Source organism: Haplochromis burtoni, unplaced genomic scaffold (genome assembly GCF_018398535.1).
Source record: "Haplochromis burtoni strain Fernald_Lab_line unplaced genomic scaffold, NCSU_Asbu1 Contig_307, whole genome shotgun sequence".
NCBI lineage: Eukaryota > Metazoa > Chordata > Actinopteri > Cichliformes > Cichlidae > Haplochromis > Haplochromis burtoni.
In genome coordinates this window covers 93,736-114,866 of record NW_024582668.1, presented here as the reverse complement: position 1 = coordinate 114,866, position 21,131 = coordinate 93,736, and the positions used below count along the sequence as shown (strand labels likewise).

Sequence of the window (21,131 nt, the reverse complement as noted above, 5' to 3'; positions counted from 1 at the left end):
ACCTACGGATCTTGCTTCCCGTTAGCCCGTAAAGCTGCAATAACCAAGCCTTGACATTGCAAAGATGGAGGCTGTTATAGTTTAGACCAGGATATACAGAAAGCACAAACTGCGAGTTTCAGAGCTCTGTTATGACATCATTTCCAGCTGGTCAAGGTAAATGGAAAAAAGTACCTGAGCTATCCGCTTAGTAAACATTAGCGTCCTTGCAAAGTTGGATAGTTAGCTAGCACAAATGACAGCCAGCTAATCTAGCTAATGTCAACGAATAGGCTAGCGTAGTGAGCATTAGCTGAGCTAGCTAGCAAGCAACATCGGATCTACTGCAGTGTAGTTTGGGATAATCGATAAGTTATCGCAAGCGGTTTTTATTACCGTTAGTCTCTTGACTTGTTCATAGAGACAACCCAGTCGTTAATTTCATATAATTTCATCTACAATATGAGGAAGATGTTTTGGTGTCAATGCTAGCCTTCGTTAGCAATCTGCTCGTTTTCAGAACCGTTTCCTGGTTATTCCTCGGCTTGTTATTACCCAGCCGAAGTGTAGGGCACAAATGTTTCGTTCCTGTTGTTAGTTTAAGGCTTCAGTGCAAAACAAAACCCGCATCCAACCTTTGCAATGCTGACCGCAATACTTTTTGTTTTCTCTTACCGGAGAGAACGTAACATTAGCCAAAACATGATATATCTAGGCTGTTTGGATCTTTTTTCCTGTCACGGCACATATCAAGAAGTACTCCTTTTTTTTTTTTTTTAAAGAACTAACCCGCAGTTAGTCCACACTCATTTTACTTTCGCTAATACGTGTTTTGTTGTAGCTAACAAAACATTTAATTACAAATTCCAAAATGTGTGAACTACGCATTTTCATTGGTTGGTCAACTTGTTTGACAAACCAGTCAAACAAGTTAAAGCTGAAAAACTGCTGTGGTGGTCGAGACCTAAACAGTGAAAGAGGTGTGACCATTTCTCTGTTTGCAATGTAACAGCAGTTCACAAGTAGCACGACTGTATCCACTCTGGTATTATAGTTTGGACAAGTAACCGATTGGTAGTGTGCCTAACTTTCCGTATTAAGCTGCCCTCTGGATTTGTGTGTCTGCAGGTGGAGGCAGGAGGTGTGAGTAGAGTGCAGTAGACATCAGCAGCATGTACTCCGAGTGGCGCTCGTTGCAGTTGGTGGTGCAGAGTGACCAGGGCCACCTAAGTGTTTTGCACACCTATCCCCCAAGTGTGGGCACAGAGGTGGCAAATGCTGTGGTCAAACCTCTGGGCACAGCTGTAAGCCCAGTTGCCACAGAGAACATCCTCAAAACAGACAAAGAGGTAAGAAAAGGGTCAACTACGAGCATGTCATTTTAATGCTTTGGTAGTCTGCCATCCTACATCTCTATCACCGTGACATTTTAACTCCAGTTACCAGAGCTAAGTAAACACATGAGTACTTTTAGTGGTATCAGTGTGCTGTTTTGTTTTTTTTGCTGATGATTATTTACGTAGAAAAATAGAAATTAGAACATACTGTGGTCCATATATTTTTGTATGTGTGGCTCTTTAGGAGAGTGTGGGGGAAAACTGGTCTAAGATTATCCACTTAAATATGTAGCACCAACTACATTCATAGGTGATGAAAAGTGTAGTACATGCTAATAAAGTAATTATGGGGTTTGGGTCACCATATTTAATATAAAGGTTCTAAATACATTTTTATATCATTATCAGAATCTGGACTCCCTCTTTTTGTTTTCTTCATCTTCCACTATCATTCTGTTGCTGGTGTTGCTGCACAGTGCTCAGTAAGGGTGTCAGGACTATCTGTTTTGTAGGTACTCTTGCATATGCAGGCCTGACTGATAGTGTTACTTAGATGGTTTCTTCTATCTATTGCTTCTATTAAATGGTTGATGTTTTTGAACACATTAAGTGCACATTATGCAAGAAATGAGAAGAAAGTACTCTGCAAATAGTTTTTATATGACAAACCACCAAAGCACACACAATTAATCCTGTAATGTACAGTATTCGTGACACCTTAAGCTTTTGTGTAGGCTCTAGACACAACTTGACACGGGCCAATTTAAACAGTTAGCTATAAATGTAAACCAGACACAGCTCTGATCTCTTTCTTTGCATGATCCCCATAAACACTGGAACGTCTGCTGACACACACCGCTGTGAGCAAGTTAATGGCAGAGCTCACAGTAAAGCAGCTGCTTCAATTAATGATGTGACAGCGTGTGTCAGGAAGTGATGCGAGTGGAGCTGCGTTGGGTTAAAAATACATCGGCATTACTCAGGTGCACCATGCATCTGAAGTGCTGCTGTGGCTTTGAATGCTGCTTCTTGCTGAGGGTAGAGCATGGATAGGAATACTTAGCCATACTGACCTCTGCAGGATTCTTACACAAAACCATTGTGGGAAATTATGCAAAATATCACTGGAAACTGAGAGCACCTAAGCTGTCTTGTAATCTAGGCTCTTTTTAGTCGCTAAGTATGCAGGTTTATGTTGGGTGGGGGCGGGGGCATATTTTGATTGTATTTGTAGGATACAAGGAGCTTTTCTAAACTTAAACACTGTTGCCATTCTTCCTCTTTCATTAGGATTGGGTGATGTAGCTTCTCTGCAAATATAAGATAATTACTTATAATAAAATATCTAACAATGGTTTGGTTCCCAGGTGAAATGGACTATGGAGGTGCTCTGTTATGGCCTGACCCTCCCCTTAGAGGGGGACACTGTCAAGCTGTGTGTGGACGTGTACACAGACTGGATGATGGCCCTGGTGTCGCCTAGGGACTCGATGCCTCAGCCTGTGGTGAAGGAGCCCAACATGTATGTCCAGACTATTCTAAAGCATCTCTACAACGTCTTTGTACCAAGGTATGTCTAAAAACTTTATTTCCCATTAGCTTGAATTTAAGGATGAATGCATTTTCACTGAAATCTTGGACTGCTTATATTGCTTTCATGTTCCCTCATTTCAAACAAGCTGTTTCTCCCTCCAGGCCTGAGCAGCATAGTCTGAACCACATCAGGCTTTGCCAGCAGGTTCTGACTGCAGTCCAGAAGCTGGCACGAGAGTCCGTTTCCATGGTGAGAGAGACCTGGGAGGTGCTGCTGCTCTTCCTTCTTCGCATCAATGACACCTTGCTCGCACCGCCCACAGTTGGAGGTAAACAAACCTTGCTCTCCTAAACTGTTCCTTCGTTGTCTACTTGGTTATTATTTGTGATGATTAGTTATAATACCCCCCTGTTTTTCCCTTTTTCAGTGGGGGTAGCTGAGAAGCTGGCAGAGAAACTGATGGCAGTGTTGTTTGAGGTGTGGCTGCTGGCGTGTGCCCGCTGCTTTCCCACGCCGCCATATTGGAAGACAGCAAGGGAGATGCTGGCCAATTGGAGACATCATCCTCCTGTTGTAGAGCAGTGGAGCAGAGTAGCCTGTGCTTTGACCTCCAGGTTAGATTGGATTCAGTTCAACCTTTTGTGTTTTCAGTGGTAAAAGATTTTGTTAGAATTATGATATCTATATGTAGTTAGGTCCACAGGTTGTTGGACAGTGACAGTTTTTGGAGAGATTGCCTTCTTCAATGTAAAAGGCAGTCTCTCCATCTCAGACTAATAGAGCATGCTTTGCAGCTACTGAAGGCAAAGAAATTCACAAACAAGCAGCAACTGAAAGTGGCTGCATTAAAAGCCCAGTAGAACATCTCAAGGGATGAAATGTGGTTTGGTTTTTCGAGGTCTCTGTTAATGCAGACTGTGTATTCCTGTCTCATTTCTTCGTTTCAGACTCCTGCGGTTTACTCATGGACCGTCCTTCCCACCTTTTAAAGTTCCCGATGAGGATGCCAATTTGATTCCTTTAGAAATGGACAATGATTGCGTGGCCCAGGCGTGGTACCGCTTTCTACACATGCTCAGGTGCTTATTGCCTCAACTGTATAAAAATGCCTTTGCTTGAAAAAGACATGTTCTTTCCTCTTTCTAAACGACATACATGGTGTTTGTTTGTTTGTTTTATTTAAGGGGAAGTTGAAGTTGCCTATCTGCTCTAGTTCAAGTCTATTCAACTGCATCCAAACTTTCATGTCTGGCTTTTTTTAATGTTATTTCATTTGTCATTCCCTCCTTTATTTCCTTTTACTTCCTTCGTCTACCCAACCTTATGTCACATTTATTCAAGAAAGATTTAGCAACACTTTTAAACATTTGGCTTAATCCATTATTACGTTTGCTTTCCTTTTTGTTTCCAGCAACCCAGTGGACCTGAGCAACCCCGCAGTAGTAAGCACCACTCCAAAGTTTCAGGAACAGTTTCTCAATTCGAGCGGCATACCCCATGAAGTGGTATTGCATCCATGTTTGAAACAACTACCCCAGATCTTCTTCAGGGCCATGAGGGGTGTCAGCTGCTTGGTGGATGCCTTCTTGGGTAAGAGGAATCCTAAGTTAAGACGAAAAGCTCAGTTGAGTGATATTTAAGACATTCAAAATGAGGATATACTTAAGGGATGAATGATAAAGCAACTTCAGCTTGGAGACCATTTTTGCAATCCATTATTTAATGGATTATGTTTAAGAAATATGTTGTTCCTGCTTTTTTGGCAGCTACCTGCTTTAGGAATTTATCCCCATATATTATTGTTGCCAGAAATGATTTCAGAAACTGCTGCAAAAGAAAGCGTTACTTTGACAGAAGTGTAAGCAGCTGGTTTTTATTGTGATCTGTTTGGCAAAAAGTTTAAGTCGCTCTAAATTCAATTTCATCCTGTAATCGTAATCTGTAGAATCTTGTCTTTAACAAACAGTAAAGCCAAACACTTCTGATGGGTTTTATAGCGTAGATGAAAATTTGTGTTATTTGTGATTTATAGAGAGAAAAAGATTTAAAATGTATTTTTTTGCCAGTGTTGTTCTCTTACTACCTCTGAGTAATCTCAAGATGGAGGATGTCAGTCAGCAATACCTGTTTAAAGATTTCAATAGAAACATACCCGTGTGTATTTTTCTCTTTACACTGTAGGTGTCTCTGTTGAAAAGAAAGCTGTACGGGAGAGGGTGTTCACTTTTTGTCCAGTGCCGCTCTCTCATGGTACAGACATCAGCTGATACATGATATAATGTTTTGCTCTGGGCATGTTAGTGGATTGGTCCATTCACTGTTGGTGATGATACTCAGACTCACAAGTGATATATGTCAGATATTCAGACTAAACTGCAAGATCATCAGGGGGACTCCTGCAGGCATGAAAATGGAAAATCAAAGTGGAAATCTGTGATTGGTGATTTGTATCTAACCATTGTCTTGCATGTCTGTGAATCAATGCTGTCTATGATCAACTCACATACTGTCTTAAATAATACTGTAAATGGAAAACTGCTTCAAAATGATTATATTTACCCAAAACATGGTCTGTTCCCTGGGGGGGAAAACAATGGTTGCTGATTTATTTTTTTTACTTTTTCGCTGCCAGGCTAATCAGATGACACCGCCCCACCCCGAGATATCTGAGGAAAATTGGACTATTATACCCCGACTCATTTTACTTTTCTGTCACCAGGCATATCACGTCCCAGGGCTGACAGTGCCCCGCCCACTCCAGTCAACAGAATTAGCATGTCGCCGCCGCCCTCAATCACCAACACCACGCCTCCTCATAGCCGCAAGCAGCGCCACACAGTGGTCACCAAAACTACAAGCAAGAGTTCAGCTGTAAGTTCTGTAACTGCTACAGAGATGCAGAACAATAAGTGTAACTGTTAGATGTTTAGATCTTAGCTTTCTGTTGGTCTGTAGACAGAAAAGAGTTAAATACTTGAACTTGGCACATTATTCTTTCCATGCTGAAGCTGCACTATCTAGAATTTGTAGGCAGTATTTCAGTACACTTGTCCAAATCTTGTGATCTTTTAGTTGAACTAGTCAAGCTGTTTTCAGCCTATTGAGATATCTTCTATTCCCACCGCACCCTGTAGGGCAGTGGTGGTCAGCCAAACAAAACGTCGCAGCAGCAGCAGCAGCAGCAGCAGCAGCAGCAGACTTCGTCCTCCCCGACCCTTCTTTCCAGCCCCAACCAGAGCAGTTGGGAGTCTCGGCCCCTGCCAGCCCCAGCTCGACCGAAGGTCAACAGCATCCTCAACCTCTTTGGCCAGTGGCTTTTCGACGCTGCTCTCGTCCACTGTAAGCTCCACAGCGGCCTCAGCCGAGACCCCAGCATGACGGGTAAGAAGCGACGCGACGTCTCATGCTGTTTAAAATTATGCATGGGCAAGTCGGTGTTCATAAGTTTGTGTTCATATGGAGTTATGTGTTTTTTGGTCTTTATTTTATTTATTTATTTAATTTAATTTTTTGAAAAATTTGTACTCTGTTGTTGGGATATCTTTTTTGTTTTTTCACCATTTTCTCTGAAACTCTGTTGGGCCTTTCTGTGTGTGGAGGGCTTGGTTACAAGTGGCCTCGTATGAGATTTCCATCTGACTCTAATCCATTTGCATCGACCAACAATTTAGACCTGGCTCAAACTACATATAGGCTTTAACCCTATCCTAAGGAATTCATACGGTCATTTAATTGGTACAATCATTACTGGCAGCGGAGCTAAGAGTTAATGACAGCACATACACTTTTTAGCGTTTGCAATTGGCCCTCTTTGGCTCTTCTCACATTTCTCTTTTTGATGTAGTGTCCTGCACGTGTCTATCATGTCTGATTAATGTAAGAAATTTGTAATGGTCAGAAGTCATGAGCAAAAAAGAAAAACCACACAATTCATGCCTGATATGAATTGATCCCAAAATATTGGATCTGCTTTGATTTTTTTTCTCTCTCCACTATTTCTGTTATCTTGCAGCCTCTTTTATCCAAATTCTCCTTTCTTATAAATCTTGTAAGTAGGAATGGCAGCTTTTTTTCCCCCTCACTTGATTTGCGTTTCTTGACAAAATCTTCTTGCTTTTGAGTTGAGTTCCTCATGGTCATCGTCATCATCACCATCGTTTTCTGTTCCAACTCCTCGCCATATATAAAAGTTCACCAGCATTCTTTCAGCGTTTCTCCAGAGGTTGATGGAATGGGTTTCACCAAACTGACCACTTGTCTCGACATTAACGTTGCCAGTTTGTGACAGTACCACCCCATTTAAGTTACCATTTTCTTTTTCCTTTGAGTCACGCTAATCCGTACTATTGTGTTTCAGACTCCCCTCGAGTTTAGCATTGTTTCTTGTATTTTCTTTTTGATGTTGTCAGTTCACTTCAGTTTTGAATTATATATTTTTTTTTTTATTGGTTTAGTGCCTCAATGCATGAAGTGAATGTGACAGTCATATGATTGCAGCATTGAGGGATGCTGACACAGGGATTTTGCTTTATGTTCCTGCAGCAGTGAACGCCTGACACATTTTTAGTACGAGCACACTACAACTTATTCACGCTTTGTGCCGGTGCTAGGCGGAACTTCTATGGCAAACTCTTTGTGTCAGAGTTCCCTTTATTGAATGCTTTTATTAAAGGACGTGACTGTGTGTTTGCAGTTAATAAAGCCCTTCCTTTCTCTTGTTGTGATAGTGAGTTAATATCTGCTTTTTGTTGCTTTTATGTTTTTGAATTTTTACTGTTAACTTTTCGTTCTAGTGTGCATATAGTATATTTTTGTCTGCTTTTGCCTGTTTTGTCATACATGCATGAAAACTGAGGACTGCAATGGAATTCAGGGTTCTTTCATTCTTTTTTTTCACACTTTGTACAGCGATAGCCACTCAAGTGTCCTTGGAGCTGAGGAGGAAGGGTTCCCAAATGTCCACTGACTCCATGGTGAATAACCCAATGTTTGATGCCAATGAGTTCCCAGAGAGCTATGAAGCAGGACGGGCTGAGGCCTGTGGGACTCTGTGTCGCATCTTCTGTAGCAAAAAAACTGGAGAGGAGATTCTACCAGTTTACCTGTCGAGGTATATACTTTTTTTTTTTTTTGCCAAATTAAACTGGTTTTGTTGCCATCTTCTTAACAGTAGGAAAGAAAATGATATGGTTTTCTTATTTCCTTTTCTGCAGGTTCTACATGGTCCTGATTCAGGGTCTGCAGATTTCTGATTTCATCTGTAGACCAGTTTTGGCTTCTATCATTCTCAACTCTTCCTCTCTCTTCTGTACTGACCTAAAGGGCATCAATGTGGTGGTGCCCTACTTCATAGCTGCGCTGGAGACCATTGTGCCAGACAGGTTAGACTGGTAGTTTACTTTCATTTGAGACCATTATTTGTTTTTACTCAGTCATGTAAATGTGTTATGTTAGAAATCAATTATATTACTTAAAGCATGTCTCCATTATTTTTGTTAGGGAACTGTCCAAATTTAAGATGTATGTAAATCCTACTGATCTGAGGAGAGCCTCCATCAACATCCTGCTTGCTATGCTCCCACTGCCACATCACTTTGGCAACATCAAATCAGAGGTAATGACTTTGGCGATGTTTATCTTTAAGCTGATAGTAACAGTCTTGCTTACTGCTGTGTATTGTACACACATTGGTGGCTCTTTCTTCAAATATTAAACTCTTTAAAACCTGTTGATGATTACGTAATCATAAAACAAGCCCTGAAACCTTTTCTTGTTGCAGAGTTTAAAGTTAGTCAAGGTTGCTAACCACACTGACTCTGTGTTCTTTAGGTTCTGTTGGAGGGAAAATTCAACGAGGAAGATGGCTGGCCTCATGACCAGCCTGTGTCTTTCCTTTCACTGAGGCTGCGTCTTGTCAATGTCCTCATAGGAGCTCTGCAGACAGAGACTGACCCCACTAACACACAGCTCATACTGGGTATTTGCTGATAGCTTCATATATTTGATTGCAGTTATTTTAACTCTGTATATTGTTTGTACTTTATGATTGTGTAAAATTGTTGTTGTTTTTTTTTGTTTAATTATTATTTTTATCCCTTTTTTCAGGTGCAATGCTAAATATTGTTCAAGACTCAGCTTTATTAGAGTCCATAGGCGCCCAGACTGAAACAGTAAGCTTGTTTTCTGCTAATTAGTTAATATTTACGGTGCTACAAGCTGGACTGGGCATTAAGATTTCTGTGTTTTTCGGTGGCAGGGGAGCATAGATGGCAGCCACTCAACCCTGAGGAGTCAGGGTCACAGCCGTACCAACAGTGGCATCAGCTTCAACAGTGGAGGCAGCACGGAGGCCACCAGCCCAGACTCTGAACGCCCTGCACAGGCGCTTCTCCGTGACTATGGTAGGACATGCCGCTCCTGAACATACACTAATATTTTTGTGCTTAATGAATTAACACAATAATACTTTATTTGGTCAGATAGCAGGTTTGCTGAAAGATTATTTCTAATGATCCCTGGCTGATTTCTCATTAGCTTCCAACTCCTCTTGACTCGTTTGTGGGTTTTTTTTATAGCTAACGTGGTTAAAGTGGTATGCAGAGTTAAGAAGCGTTGGGTAAAATATCTTTGTAGGTGATGTAAAGTGTTTGCTGTGATGTTGTTTAAGAAGATTTTGGGATTGGGGTGGGTGGAGTTTCTGCTTTGATTTGCATTTTTTTTTTCTCTTAATGATTGGTTGCAACAATGTTGCCTAATCAAATGGATTTCAAATTTAGTATTTACTGTGCAGGGCTGAGTGATGTTTTGTTTTCATTTGATCGTTTTCTTTTTTGCACAAATTTATGTCTGTTTTCAGTGAACAGTGCTTCACATAGGCAGTCGTTTTCCAGCAGGAAACTGGGGGAAGGGATTGCTTGGTTCCTGTGAGACACATCTGTAGGACTATAGCATTGTGTTGTGAGGCTTAGTACAGGAAAAGCAATGCTTTAGAGTGGGTCATCTGTTGGTATAAATGCTGCAGCCATTTCAGTGTTATTTGGGTTTTCTAGTCAGTTTCTGTTCTGGTCCGTTCATTTAATTTCTTAACATTATCTCTTAAAAAAAACACTTGACAGTGCAGAGTTCTTTGTAACAGAGGTTGTAGTAAAAAACGGAAATAAAGAAGATTGTTGTTGTGTCACATACCTCACACAAGGTTGCGTTGCTTCCACTTGTAAAATTTCTTTTCTGGGACAAAGGTGTCCAGATAGTGGACTTTACATTGTTGTTGAAAATCAGTCTTAGGACTCTTTGTTTTCAAAGTTTTTAGCCCCTGTAAAAAGTAGCTCAAACTAGGAAAGTCTTTTGTCAGATGAACTGGAATTTTCCTTCCACTTACATATATTTAATGTAATTGGGTGATAAATGTTAAGTAATTCTTAAAAATTTCAGTGTTCCTCTGTTTTTAAAAAAAATCTCGGAATTATTTGTTAAAATAAAATTTGAAAATGCTATTTTGATGTAAAAATGCTAACATCACTCAGTTCTGTTCCTCAGCAGCTTGTTTACTGCTGTCTCTTTTTTACTCTGCCTGTATTTTGCTCAGGATTGTGTGTGCTTTGCTGTATTCTTTCACCTCTAATGCATGTTGTATGTTAATATAAAGCAATATCTGCTAACACCTGAGCATTCAGAAATGTCTTTCTGTGTGACTTTCTAGCTTTGGTGCTTTAATCCTGCATTGCTCTATTCTTTGCAGTGTTTGGTATTTTGGGGTGTTATATGATCTAGCTCTTCCAGATACTGCGGCAGGCCTGCTGGTGCGCAGCATCCACCTGGTCACTCAGAGGCTCAACTCCCAGTGGAGACATGACATGAGCATTTCACTCGCTGCCCTGGAACTGCTGGCTGGACTGGCCAAGGTAACTTGAACACCATAGAAGCTCAGTGTAAGAATGTGCAGTCATTACTAGCTGGACTAGCTAAGATAACTGTCGTGTTCCAGTACACCAATGTTACTCAGGCCTCAACAGCTTTAGTTACTGTAGTCTTTAGAAAAGAAAAAAAAAAAAAAAACTTTAAAAAATCAATTTAAAAAAAAAAAAGAAGAGTTTTTGAAAGAGCTCTATTCCAGGAACACCCTTAATAAAATGTCTGGGCCTATTATGGGGTCAAGCGAAACCAGCTGCGTTTAGGGTGTGCTAACTTATACCGATAGTTATTACGCCCCATTCCCAAATGACACAGTGCAGCTTCACAGAGGACTTGTGATACATTTGGGTGTTTTTTGCCACCTTCAGTCAGTTAATTTCCTAGCTCAGAATAAGGGAGTTGCCCTCACATTGTACCACAGATTACTGTAAAGAGAGTTTCTCTAACTTGTAATGACTGTGAAGTTTGTGTTTGCAATCACACTGCCAAAATGCAGGAACAATTAATATGTCAATATTCTACTTAATACAGAATTCCGAGTATAGAAAAGACAATATTCTTGTCTTTTGGCACAACCCACTTTCATTGTTGCACTTTTTTTGTTGCACTGTTGTGTCTGCACTGCCTTGTGCTTGTATCATTCTGTTCTGTCTGGTGTTGCACTGTTTTTGCTTTGTTTTGTCTTTTTGTTTTTTGCAACTTTTGCCATTTTTGCACACTTGCACTTTATTTAGTCATGTGTTGATCACCTGTTATATGTAGCACCAGGGTCTTGGAGGAACGTTGTCTCACTTCACTGTGTAATGTACCACTGCACATGATTGAAATTACAATAAAGCGACTTGACTTCATTGTTCCTTTACATACTTTTCTACTCATAATCAAATATGTTGTCATTTTGGAAAAAAAGGGCAACATTTTTAAACCAAATTTTTTCACAGTTGCATAAAACAAACCACTTTTAAAATGTATCTAATATAGAAGATTTTTTTCCTGTGTCTTTGTGTATGTCTTAATCAGGTGAAGGTGGGGGTCGACTCTGCAGACCGTAAACGCGCTGTCAGCTCGATATGTGGTTACATTGTGTTCCAGTGTAGCCGTCCAGCTCCTCTTCAATCCAGAGACCTCCACTCCATGATTGTAGCTGCCTTCCAGTTTCTGTGTGTGTGGCTCACAGAACACCCTGACATGTTGGATGAGAAAGTAAGTCTAAAGACCTTTTTCCCTCTCTCTTTCATGTATGTCGGTAGGTAAGAGAAAATCTATATATTGTTTTGTATTTTCTTTTGCTCCAGGACTGTTTGGTTGAGGTTTTGGAAATTGTGGAGTTGGGAATCTCAGGCAGTAAGTCCCGTCAGGAGCAAGAAGTTCGACATAAAGGGGAGAAGGAGCACAACCCGGCTTCCATGAGAGTGAAGGATGCTGCTGAGGCAACTTTGTCCTGGTGAGACTAAAGCCCCCTTTTTTTCATTAGTACCTACTCCGGTCAGCTTGCCATGCTTATCAGGGTTTTCCATTTGGTCATAGTACCTGGTGCCAGGTACTTTATTTAGCACCTACTCTGCCGGGCTTCCAAGCAATCGTATCCAAAAATGTGACATCAACAGACTGCATGCCACCAGTCAGTGGCATCATGATGAGTCATGAGAGCGTCTCATTCAGGAAAATCCAAACCAAGCAACGAGGGGAACGGCTACAAAAACACAACGCTGTGGTCCCCAAGTCTGACAAAAAAAGCCACAGACCGAGCACCAGGTATATCGTTGCCTCAACGCCCAGCTTTGTTGTAGCATTCATGTCACGCACTAATTACGCCACGGGACGCTCGGCTGCATTGCTATAACCACAACCAGGCACATTAGGTGGTAGTGGATTGTAATAGAATGGGAGTCCGGTCAAGATCAGACTAGGTACTAATGGAAAAAAGGCTTAAGCTCCATTGGCCGTTCAAACATTTTTCATTGTAAAATGGTTACGTTACCATTTCATCACCTGTATAAGTCTTGTGATGTGACCAGCAGTCTGCAGCAAACACCAGATTTCCTACTGTGGGATCTCCTTATCTTTAAACTTAAACACTTGTATTGCACCTTGGCTTTTTGATAAGCTAGTAAAAGTATGTCTACTGTAAATTGTCCTTTGTTTGCTAGATAAGCTAGACAGATTGATATCACCTCCAGTGGCAGTCAATCACACAATAAATTTGTATATAACTTAAATTTAGCTACCTGTGACAAAGCACAGGCACAAAGTCAGCCACAGCCACAGACTGAGAATCTCAGCTGCACACAAAAACAGCTGCGCAATGACTAAACTCTTCCTGTTTATAAAGGTCTATCAGAACTAGGTCCAAAAATGGAGTTTACTGAACAGTTTATAACAAAGTGTAAATAAAATCGCACTATTTTGCCCCAGATATTCATCCAGCAAACCTCTCGGCTGTGAGGGGAAACTCCCCACTCAGCATAGCCGTGGGTTGCGACTTGGCCAGTCAGCCAGAGAAATTCACCCCCATAGTGATGCTGATGACTTTTCCATCATTAGTCTTGGTGATAACACTGAAGTGGATTGTGACTGATTCTTATAAACCAAGTAGGGTTTTTCTTCAAAATCTTTTATGACTGTGCTAAAGTGTTGTTGCTTCTGTTGTTTATTTTTCTGCTTCCTCAGCATCGTAGCTGGCCCACTTTTTTTGCTGAACCTTCATACACATGACTTTTGGATAGTGAAATATGTTGCATTCATTGACCCAGTTTGCTTGTATTTATGTTCTTTCTTATATTTGTGTTTCCCTGGTGCTCCCTAGTATCATGCAGGTGTTGGGGGCCTTCCCGTCTCCCAGTGGGCCTGCGTCTACTTGCAGCTTGCTGAATGAAGATACTTTGATTCGCTATGCCAGACTCAGTGCCACAGGAGCCAGTAACTTCCGTTACTTTGTCCTGGAAAACTCTGTCATCCTTGCAATGCTGGAGCAACCTCTTGGCAATGAGCAAAGTCAGTAGCTTATTGTCTCACTTTTGATATTTTTAGTTAATAAATTTGAATGCTGGGAGAAAACAAAGTGTCTGGTATGCTTTTAATATGGGTCTGTTTTTGTCCTCACAGACCCTAGTCCTTCTGTGACAGTTTTGATCCGGGGAACGGCTGGTCGACATGCCTGGACCATGCAGCTCTTCCATCAACCGAGAGGGGCCAGGGCTAATCAGAGGGTGAGATCGCACTCTAGATTAATACTAATTAAAGTTAACACATTTTAAGCTAACTTTGCTAAAACATATTTTAAAGTTGCACCATTTTGTCAAACTTGTAGCACCACATCTGATAACACATCTCTGTTATATATCTGTTTTCTTCTCCCCTCCCGCAGCAGGTGTTTGTTCCTGAAGGCCGTCCAACACCCAACAATGATGTGGGGATTAAGTACAATGTGAAACAGAGGCCCTTCCCTGAGGAGGTGGATAAGATCCCGCTTGTCAAAGCTGATGTCAGTATCCCTGACCTGGATGACATTGTTAGTAAGGAGGTGAGAGATCAGCTTCCCGTCGAACCCTATAATTAAGCTTCTATCCACATTATGTCTGATAACACAAAAATTAAGTTATTCTCTTACAGGTATCGGGTAAACCATGATTTGTTATATCTTAAAGAGTATTGTTTGTTATTGCACAAACTTAGGTGTCTTGTATGGGCTGGGAGGAAGATTCGAGAGCTTCAGATTCACTGAACAGAATTTGCCCTCGTGTGAGTTGTTGGAAACAGGAGGGCTCATTGGGTGTTGTGTTAAATAGGTCAAATCATCTGGTTTAGTGGTGATCATTTTGTGTGGTTTCTCAATCCTTTGCCGTTTCTCTGTGAAACTACTGGTGCTTCTCTAACACTGTCTCAACAAACTTTTATAAGGGCTGGAGAATGCAAACCAGTACAACAGGCCTTTAATAAACTAAAGGGCTGTGTACTGGATTGCATTTGATGGTATGGGTGATCCATTATTAAATGTTTCCCATGGTTATAAAGTACAGATGACACTGTCATAACGTTTCCTCTCACCTTTGGGGGTCAGTATCTGTTTGGACTGTGAGGGTTCTGCTTCAATTCACGTTGAGCTCATGCAGTCGACGACTGTTCACGAGGCCCTGTTTTAAAGATGTCCCGCCCCCATCTTTTCAGCTGGAAGTTCAGCACGACAAGCTTCGTAATCTGATGACCAAGCAGATAGAGTATGAGAACGCCTTGGAGCGACACAGTGAGGAAATCTGGAAGTCCACTCCTTTTCCTGACCCACAGACAGACTGCAAACCCCCTCCACCCTCACAGGAGTTCCAGACAGCACGTCTCTTCCTCTCCCACTTTGGCTTCTTGTCTCTGGAGGCACTTAAGGTCAGTTACTTTTTAATGTCAGATTACAAACTCTTTGATTGATCGGTATTAAATATACATGCTAATTGGTAGGTTTCCATTGTCTTTCTATTTAAAGCCTTTTTCAGATAAATGATGGGTTGGTTCTTTTTGTTCTTTCTACTATTCCGTAAAAGTTGTGATGGAGATCTTAATATTTCTCATCTTGTAACATTTATGCATCACTTTAAATACGGCACAAGTTTGAGTGTATTTTATCGCATTAATGGATAGTATAGATCTTGAGTTGCTGAGCTAATATGAAGACATGTTTGCAAGAATGTGCTAAACTGCTGTACATGAAAGAAAGATGAACTTCTAAAAGCTCTTTAATTTGAAAAAAGGTCATATTAAAAATGTTGCCTATCTGATCCTGACAAAAAATACTTAAATCTGTGAAATAAAATGTATTTGTTAGAATAATGTTTACATAACCCTTCATAGGAACCCAACAACAGTCGTCTACCTCCTCACCTGATTGCCCTGGAGTCATCCTTGCCAGGATTTTTTGATGACATCAGCTACCTGGACCTGCTTCCCTGCCGACCTTTTGACACGGTCTTTATTTTCTATGTGAAACCTGGACAGAAAAGCAGTCATGAGGTAAGGGAATACAGATTGATTGATTATTGTTTACCTTTACAATGTACTGATGTTAACTTAGTTACTTCTTCCAGTTACTTATTTATTTACACACATAAAGAGGAACAGGAAGAAGAAACTCTTTCATTATCTTGTTCTTGTTGTTGGTGATCAGATCCTAAGGAATGTAGAGTCTTCGGCCAGCGTCCAGCCCCACTTCTTGGAGTTCCTGTTATCCTTGGGCTGGCCTGTGGATGTGGGACGCCACCCAGGCTGGACAGGACACTTGGACACCAGCTGGTCTGTGAATTACTGCTCTGATAGCAATGATGTACAAGCAGGTAAGACACTAAGATGGTCATCGCAATTGTTATTTATCTGTTTATATGTAATTAGTAACTCAATGAATCTTTGTTTGTTTTTCCAGAGGAAGCGGGTACACCGGAGGACACTGGTGGTTCGGTGTTCAACGGAGAGAAGAAAGTTTTGTACTATGCTGATGCTCTGACAGAAATCGCCTTTGTGGTTCCTTCTCTAACAGAACACTCAGGTCAGTATTCACGATCTTCAATATGAATTCAAAGATACTGAAAGCCTCTGTGCTGAATTGGAGTTGCAATTTGCTCTCATTTGGCAGAGGAGTCTTCAGTGCACAGTGACTCCACGGTGGAGGCAGACACCAACTCAGAACTCATGCCCGGTGTGCTCAAACAACCCAATCTCACACTGGAACTGTTCCCCAACCATTCTGAAAGCATGGAGTCCGCTAAAAAGGTAGATTTCAGCTTCTGTGAGTATATGTGGCCTCTAATGTTTGATGTAATGCTTGATCAAAATGAATTTACCTGTTTTATCTAGCTGAGTCCTTTAGTGAAGGCAAAGAGGTCATCGACTGGAAAATCCTTCCCCCAACTGGGGCCTGAAACAAAGGCGTTTGTGGTCTGGGTGGAGCGCTTTGATGATATTGGTAGGTATAAAGTCTCTATTCGGCCCACCACCCCTCCTCTCATACTGTAATTTAAGACTAGCCCCCTTCATAGATTATAGTCAGCCAGCAGGTTTATCCTCACAAAATATTTTAGTATAAAATACTTAATCTCTGCACTGTTAGATGTTGTCTGTAAGAAGGTGTTTGCCAAATTATCAATGTGCATGAAAGTCTTAATTTCTCTGTTTTTTGTTTGTTTTTTTAGAGAACTTCCCTTTGACCGACCTTTTAGCGGAAACCAGCACGGGCTTGGAAGCTAGCATGAGCAACAGCACTTCCTGCAGGTATTCACAAGTTTATGCTTAATGCACTTGCCTGCCAGTATAAAAAAAACATGTGGTTTCTGAATTGGTTTTGGTCAGGTGCAAAAAGGAAGAACGAAAAAAAAAAACAATGCTGCAAAACCCAATGTGCAAAACAGGAAGTGCTATGCAGCGGGCTGAAAAGAGGAACTGTGGCAGAGCAGTGACAGCAGTTGTCAAGTGACTTGAAAGAAAAATGAATTAAAAGCATTTTTGTAAACATTGCTCCTTTGTTCACCGTCAGCAGAATTACACAGTTATTTAAATAGACAGAGTACATGCATTTGAAATGTAGCTTTCTTCTTATCCTATCTTTGCCTCCCTTTTCACTTTATTCGTAATGTTGCAGGTCGGGGTTACTAGAAAAAGACGTTCCTTTGATCTTCATCCACCCTCTGAAGACGGGACTCTTCAGGATCCGCTTGCATGGTGCTGTGGGTAAATTTGGCATGGTGATTCCTCTGGTGGATGGCATGGTGGTCAGCCGCAGAGCTCTTGGTAATTGCTCATTTATCTTCCACTTACTTAACTTGTCCATCCTTACCTTACCACACTTCAGCTTTTTTCATGCATCACAAGGAATCATTTTCTCACTATTAATGCGCATGCATGAGTATTGCACAATGGATGTTTTTACTTGGAAATGCACAGGAAATAAACTCCCATTTAGAAAGTGTGTGGTGTTTCCCTCTGAAGTTCTGGTTTCTAATGTAAAAGTATTGCTCATCTGTGCATCAAGTTGCATCACCAGGCTTTGAAAGAACCCATTTAAGGCATTTATTTAACTTTCCTGTGTTGATGAACAAGTTTAACTTTGGGGGGAAATAAAAAAAAAAGTCTTACTCTGTTGAATGTGCTGCAACTCTTGGCCAGCAGATGGCACAGTTAAGTGTTTTGGTTTCATCTGTGGCTCTACACTTTCACACATAATACTCTTAATCCACGTAACTCACATTGGCTGTGTCACGCGTGAGTACTGATGAGCTTCTGTTTGTGTGTCTGCCTCTCAGGGTTCCTCGTGCGCCAAACGGTCATCAACGTATGCCGACGGAAGCGTCTGGAGAGCGACTTGTACAACCCTCCTCACGTGAGGCGGAAGCAGAAAATAACCGAAATTGTGCAGCGTTACCGCAACAAACAACTGGAGCCCGAGTTTTACACCTCGCTCTTCCATGAGGTGGGGGAGGGAAAGCCTCACCTCTAACCCTCCCCCCCTCTCCCCCGTCTCCTGTCCTAACACTGGCACACAAGCGCACACAACAATACACACATGCACGCACACACCCCCGTTATTCTGTACTCATAAACCACCTACAACTGTGCTTGTACACACACAGACACACACCACACATGCACACACAGAATCTTTATATTTATACTGTATAATTTTGTTATTTATATGAATACATATATCAGCACTGTTTGCCTTTGACTCTTAGATCAAAGTGTCAAAAACCATGCCAAGGTGGGAAAAAACAAACGACATTTCTGTGTTGCGGCTACTCACTGAAGATCTGAACGGCTGAAGTTCAACAGTGAACTTTGCTCCTCGTTTTTAGGTTCACGCTTTGTGGCAAAACAATTTCTGCTTGTCTTTAACCGCAATACAGTAGTTACACTGTTGGCCTTTCTGAACTTGTAAAAAGTTTGTCCGTCGAACCTTGTAATATGAATGAACTTCAAGAGGTTTGGTAATACAGAGTTGTGTCCAAAATCCAGATCTGCTCATCTGTTTTTGTTTCTAACAGATTTATGGTTGGATTATTATTATTATCATTTTTTTTTGCCAAGGAGATAAACATCTTGTATCCACCTTAAAATGTCGTAAACACATATATATGTATATATAGCTTCAATGCAGGTAACTTAAAAGTTGACCCGTCATTGGATCTGACGACAGACTTCCTCGACGTTCACACACATACACACACATGCAGACACACACCCTGCTTTAGTCTTCCTAGTGTGAACGCACACTTGGCCTCCGCAGCAGCTGACTAAGCACATGAGACGTTTATAGTTTTGTATCGTTTTCTTCTGGCTTTTACTGTATGTAGACGTCATTTTTGACACTTGCGCTCTGTGCCAGGCCATCCCATTGCGCAGCTGCCACTACATTTTGTGTGTGCATGTATGAGTAAGAGTGTGTGTGTGTACACAGCAACGTTTGCTTGTCCAGCCAGTCACTTGACACTACAAGGAGTCCGAGACCCCTAAAAGCCCAACACGTTGCATTTAAGGTTGAATCCTGTCACTTTAAGATATACAATTTTGAAAATGCCACGACATACGTCGATCGCGACATTAGATTTTAGTTTACTCTTAATGCTTGGAAACACAAGAGTTTACTAATAGTGAGAGGGGCTACAGAGCTCCTGGAGTTTGCGCTTGATGTTTTCAGGCCTAATTTGAAATCGCCACATTTTTAAGGTTGCAAGTATCTCATTACGAAGCAGAACCAGAGCACAGTTTTTAAGTGTCTCGCTCCTCCAAACAAAATCTATGTGATAGATTCAGAGGCCAAAATACTTGATGTAGCTAACAGGATTATGTGACTTTATTTTGGCTGATCAAAGCTGTATTTTCTTTCTTTTTCTCCTTTTCTTTTCTTTGGAAATGTAAACCCAGGAAGAGATAATATTTAACATGTCAGTTATCTTCAGTTTGGATTGCAGAAATGTGCACTTTTGCCTTCACAAATGTTATGATAATTTTCTTTTTTTTAAAAAAAAAAATACAATTTCACTCTTATTTTTCTCACTGTACTTTTGGTTTTAATTCAAGCCCTCTCACTGTCTGCCTGTAACAATGTGAATTTATTTATCACAGAGATGGAGCAGGGCAAACACCTCTAGTTTCTTTTGTTATATTGGAAAGTCTTAATGCACTGAGCACATTTTTATGTTCATTTTATGTTTATTTTCTATTCTCTTTGGTTACCTTACATGTCCTCTTTTGTACTTTTGTGCATTTTTGGAAGAAAAACCCTGCTGAAGGAAGAGTTTTATCTTGTGAAATATGAATGAAGAGGACACGTTGTGGAGTTTTTAAACCTGTCGTGTCTAATTGTGACTCACTTTTTATGACAGTGCTGTATGCACATGCCTTTTTCGGAAGGAAAGTACATACAATGAAAGACAAACTACATACAATGAGTCACACGTTGTATCCTGTAAGTCCTCTGAGGTTTGAGCATATTTAAGGATTTGCCATGTACAGAAGCAGAGGATAATATGTAAATATGTGATAGATCAAGGCATTTACAGGTTGTTGCATTCCTCATCTGAGATGGCAGAAAAAGATATGTATGTATGCGTTTTTTTTGTGTGTGGGAGGAACGCAATGGGTATTGAATGTAACATGCATCAATTAAAACTATTATTGACATTTTAATTTCCTTCCATTCATAATATTTGACTTTTTCTTCACAGGTTGAAATCTTTTTCCTCTTAATATTTTTTTATATTCTGTTCAGTGAGTTTCTTTCTGAAAGCAGATGTGTTTAGAACCTGTCAGATGAATTAGAATATTAACTGTGAATATTTGCACCACCTGCAGAGTGAACCTGCCCTCTGGCATGGACTGGGTCTGACTGCAAAGATACTTGAGGGATATTATCTGTAACCCAAGGCTGAGATAGTGACAGCCAATAAGCCTGTATGCCCTGAAGCTATTTTAAAATATTTATGTTCTGCAACTGAAAAAAATAAATAAATAAATGATTTGGTTAACAATATTGATAAATCCAGATTATGAAAAACAGCTTAGCCTAGGCTTCTGGGCACAGGTTTGAACCTTTAATTGGCAGCAAGGTGAATGGAGGATTACCATTTGAATTTCTATTGCATCAAAATACACAGCTTTTGTGACCACGTGGGGGGTTTTTTTGGTTTTTTTTTAAAAAGGCAAACGTTAGGAATTGCTGGGGAAATCAATGATGATATTAAAAAGTTTATTTTCTTGTATCAGAGCTTGTAGACCGTTCCTGAAGTCCTCCTGCCCATCCCGGACTTGAAAGTTGTATTTTGGCCTGCAACCACTTGAGGGCGCGTTTCTCTTATTAACGCTCACTGAGACCCCGCGTGGGGATAGCTCCTGTGACA

At 40.8% G+C, this 21,131-nt stretch overlaps 1 protein-coding gene across 13 annotated transcripts; it reads left to right on the top strand.

Moving 5' to 3' along the window:
* Positions 1–20,421, top strand: ralgapb (Ral GTPase activating protein non-catalytic subunit beta). 13 transcript variants are annotated; one of them, XM_042228145.1, is made up of 33 exons: positions 1–156; positions 1,108–1,328; positions 2,684–2,886; positions 3,012–3,178; positions 3,278–3,464; positions 3,798–3,929; positions 4,262–4,440; positions 5,032–5,100; positions 5,570–5,721; positions 5,985–6,231; positions 6,863–6,898; positions 7,759–7,960; positions 8,064–8,231; positions 8,350–8,464; positions 8,680–8,827; positions 8,956–9,020; positions 9,107–9,251; positions 10,630–10,751; positions 11,782–11,964; positions 12,057–12,205; positions 13,568–13,755; positions 13,867–13,970; positions 14,129–14,284; positions 14,437–14,502; positions 14,929–15,138; positions 15,601–15,759; positions 15,914–16,079; positions 16,166–16,288; positions 16,376–16,512; positions 16,597–16,705; positions 16,932–17,010; positions 17,378–17,526; positions 18,039–20,421. In XM_042228145.1, exons 2-33 carry the CDS (start codon positions 1,152–1,154, stop codon positions 18,230–18,232), a joined length of 4,686 nt encoding a protein of 1,561 aa, XP_042084079.1. In that variant the 5' UTR covers positions 1–156; positions 1,108–1,151; the 3' UTR covers positions 18,233–20,421. The 13 variants fall into 13 exon arrangements, with proteins under 13 accessions (XP_042084079.1, XP_042084078.1, XP_042084076.1 ...); XM_042228144.1 differs by having other exon boundaries at positions 10,621–10,751; positions 14,132–14,284; XM_042228142.1 differs by having other exon boundaries at positions 10,621–10,751.
* Positions 20,422–21,131: the final 710 nt, after the last annotated feature.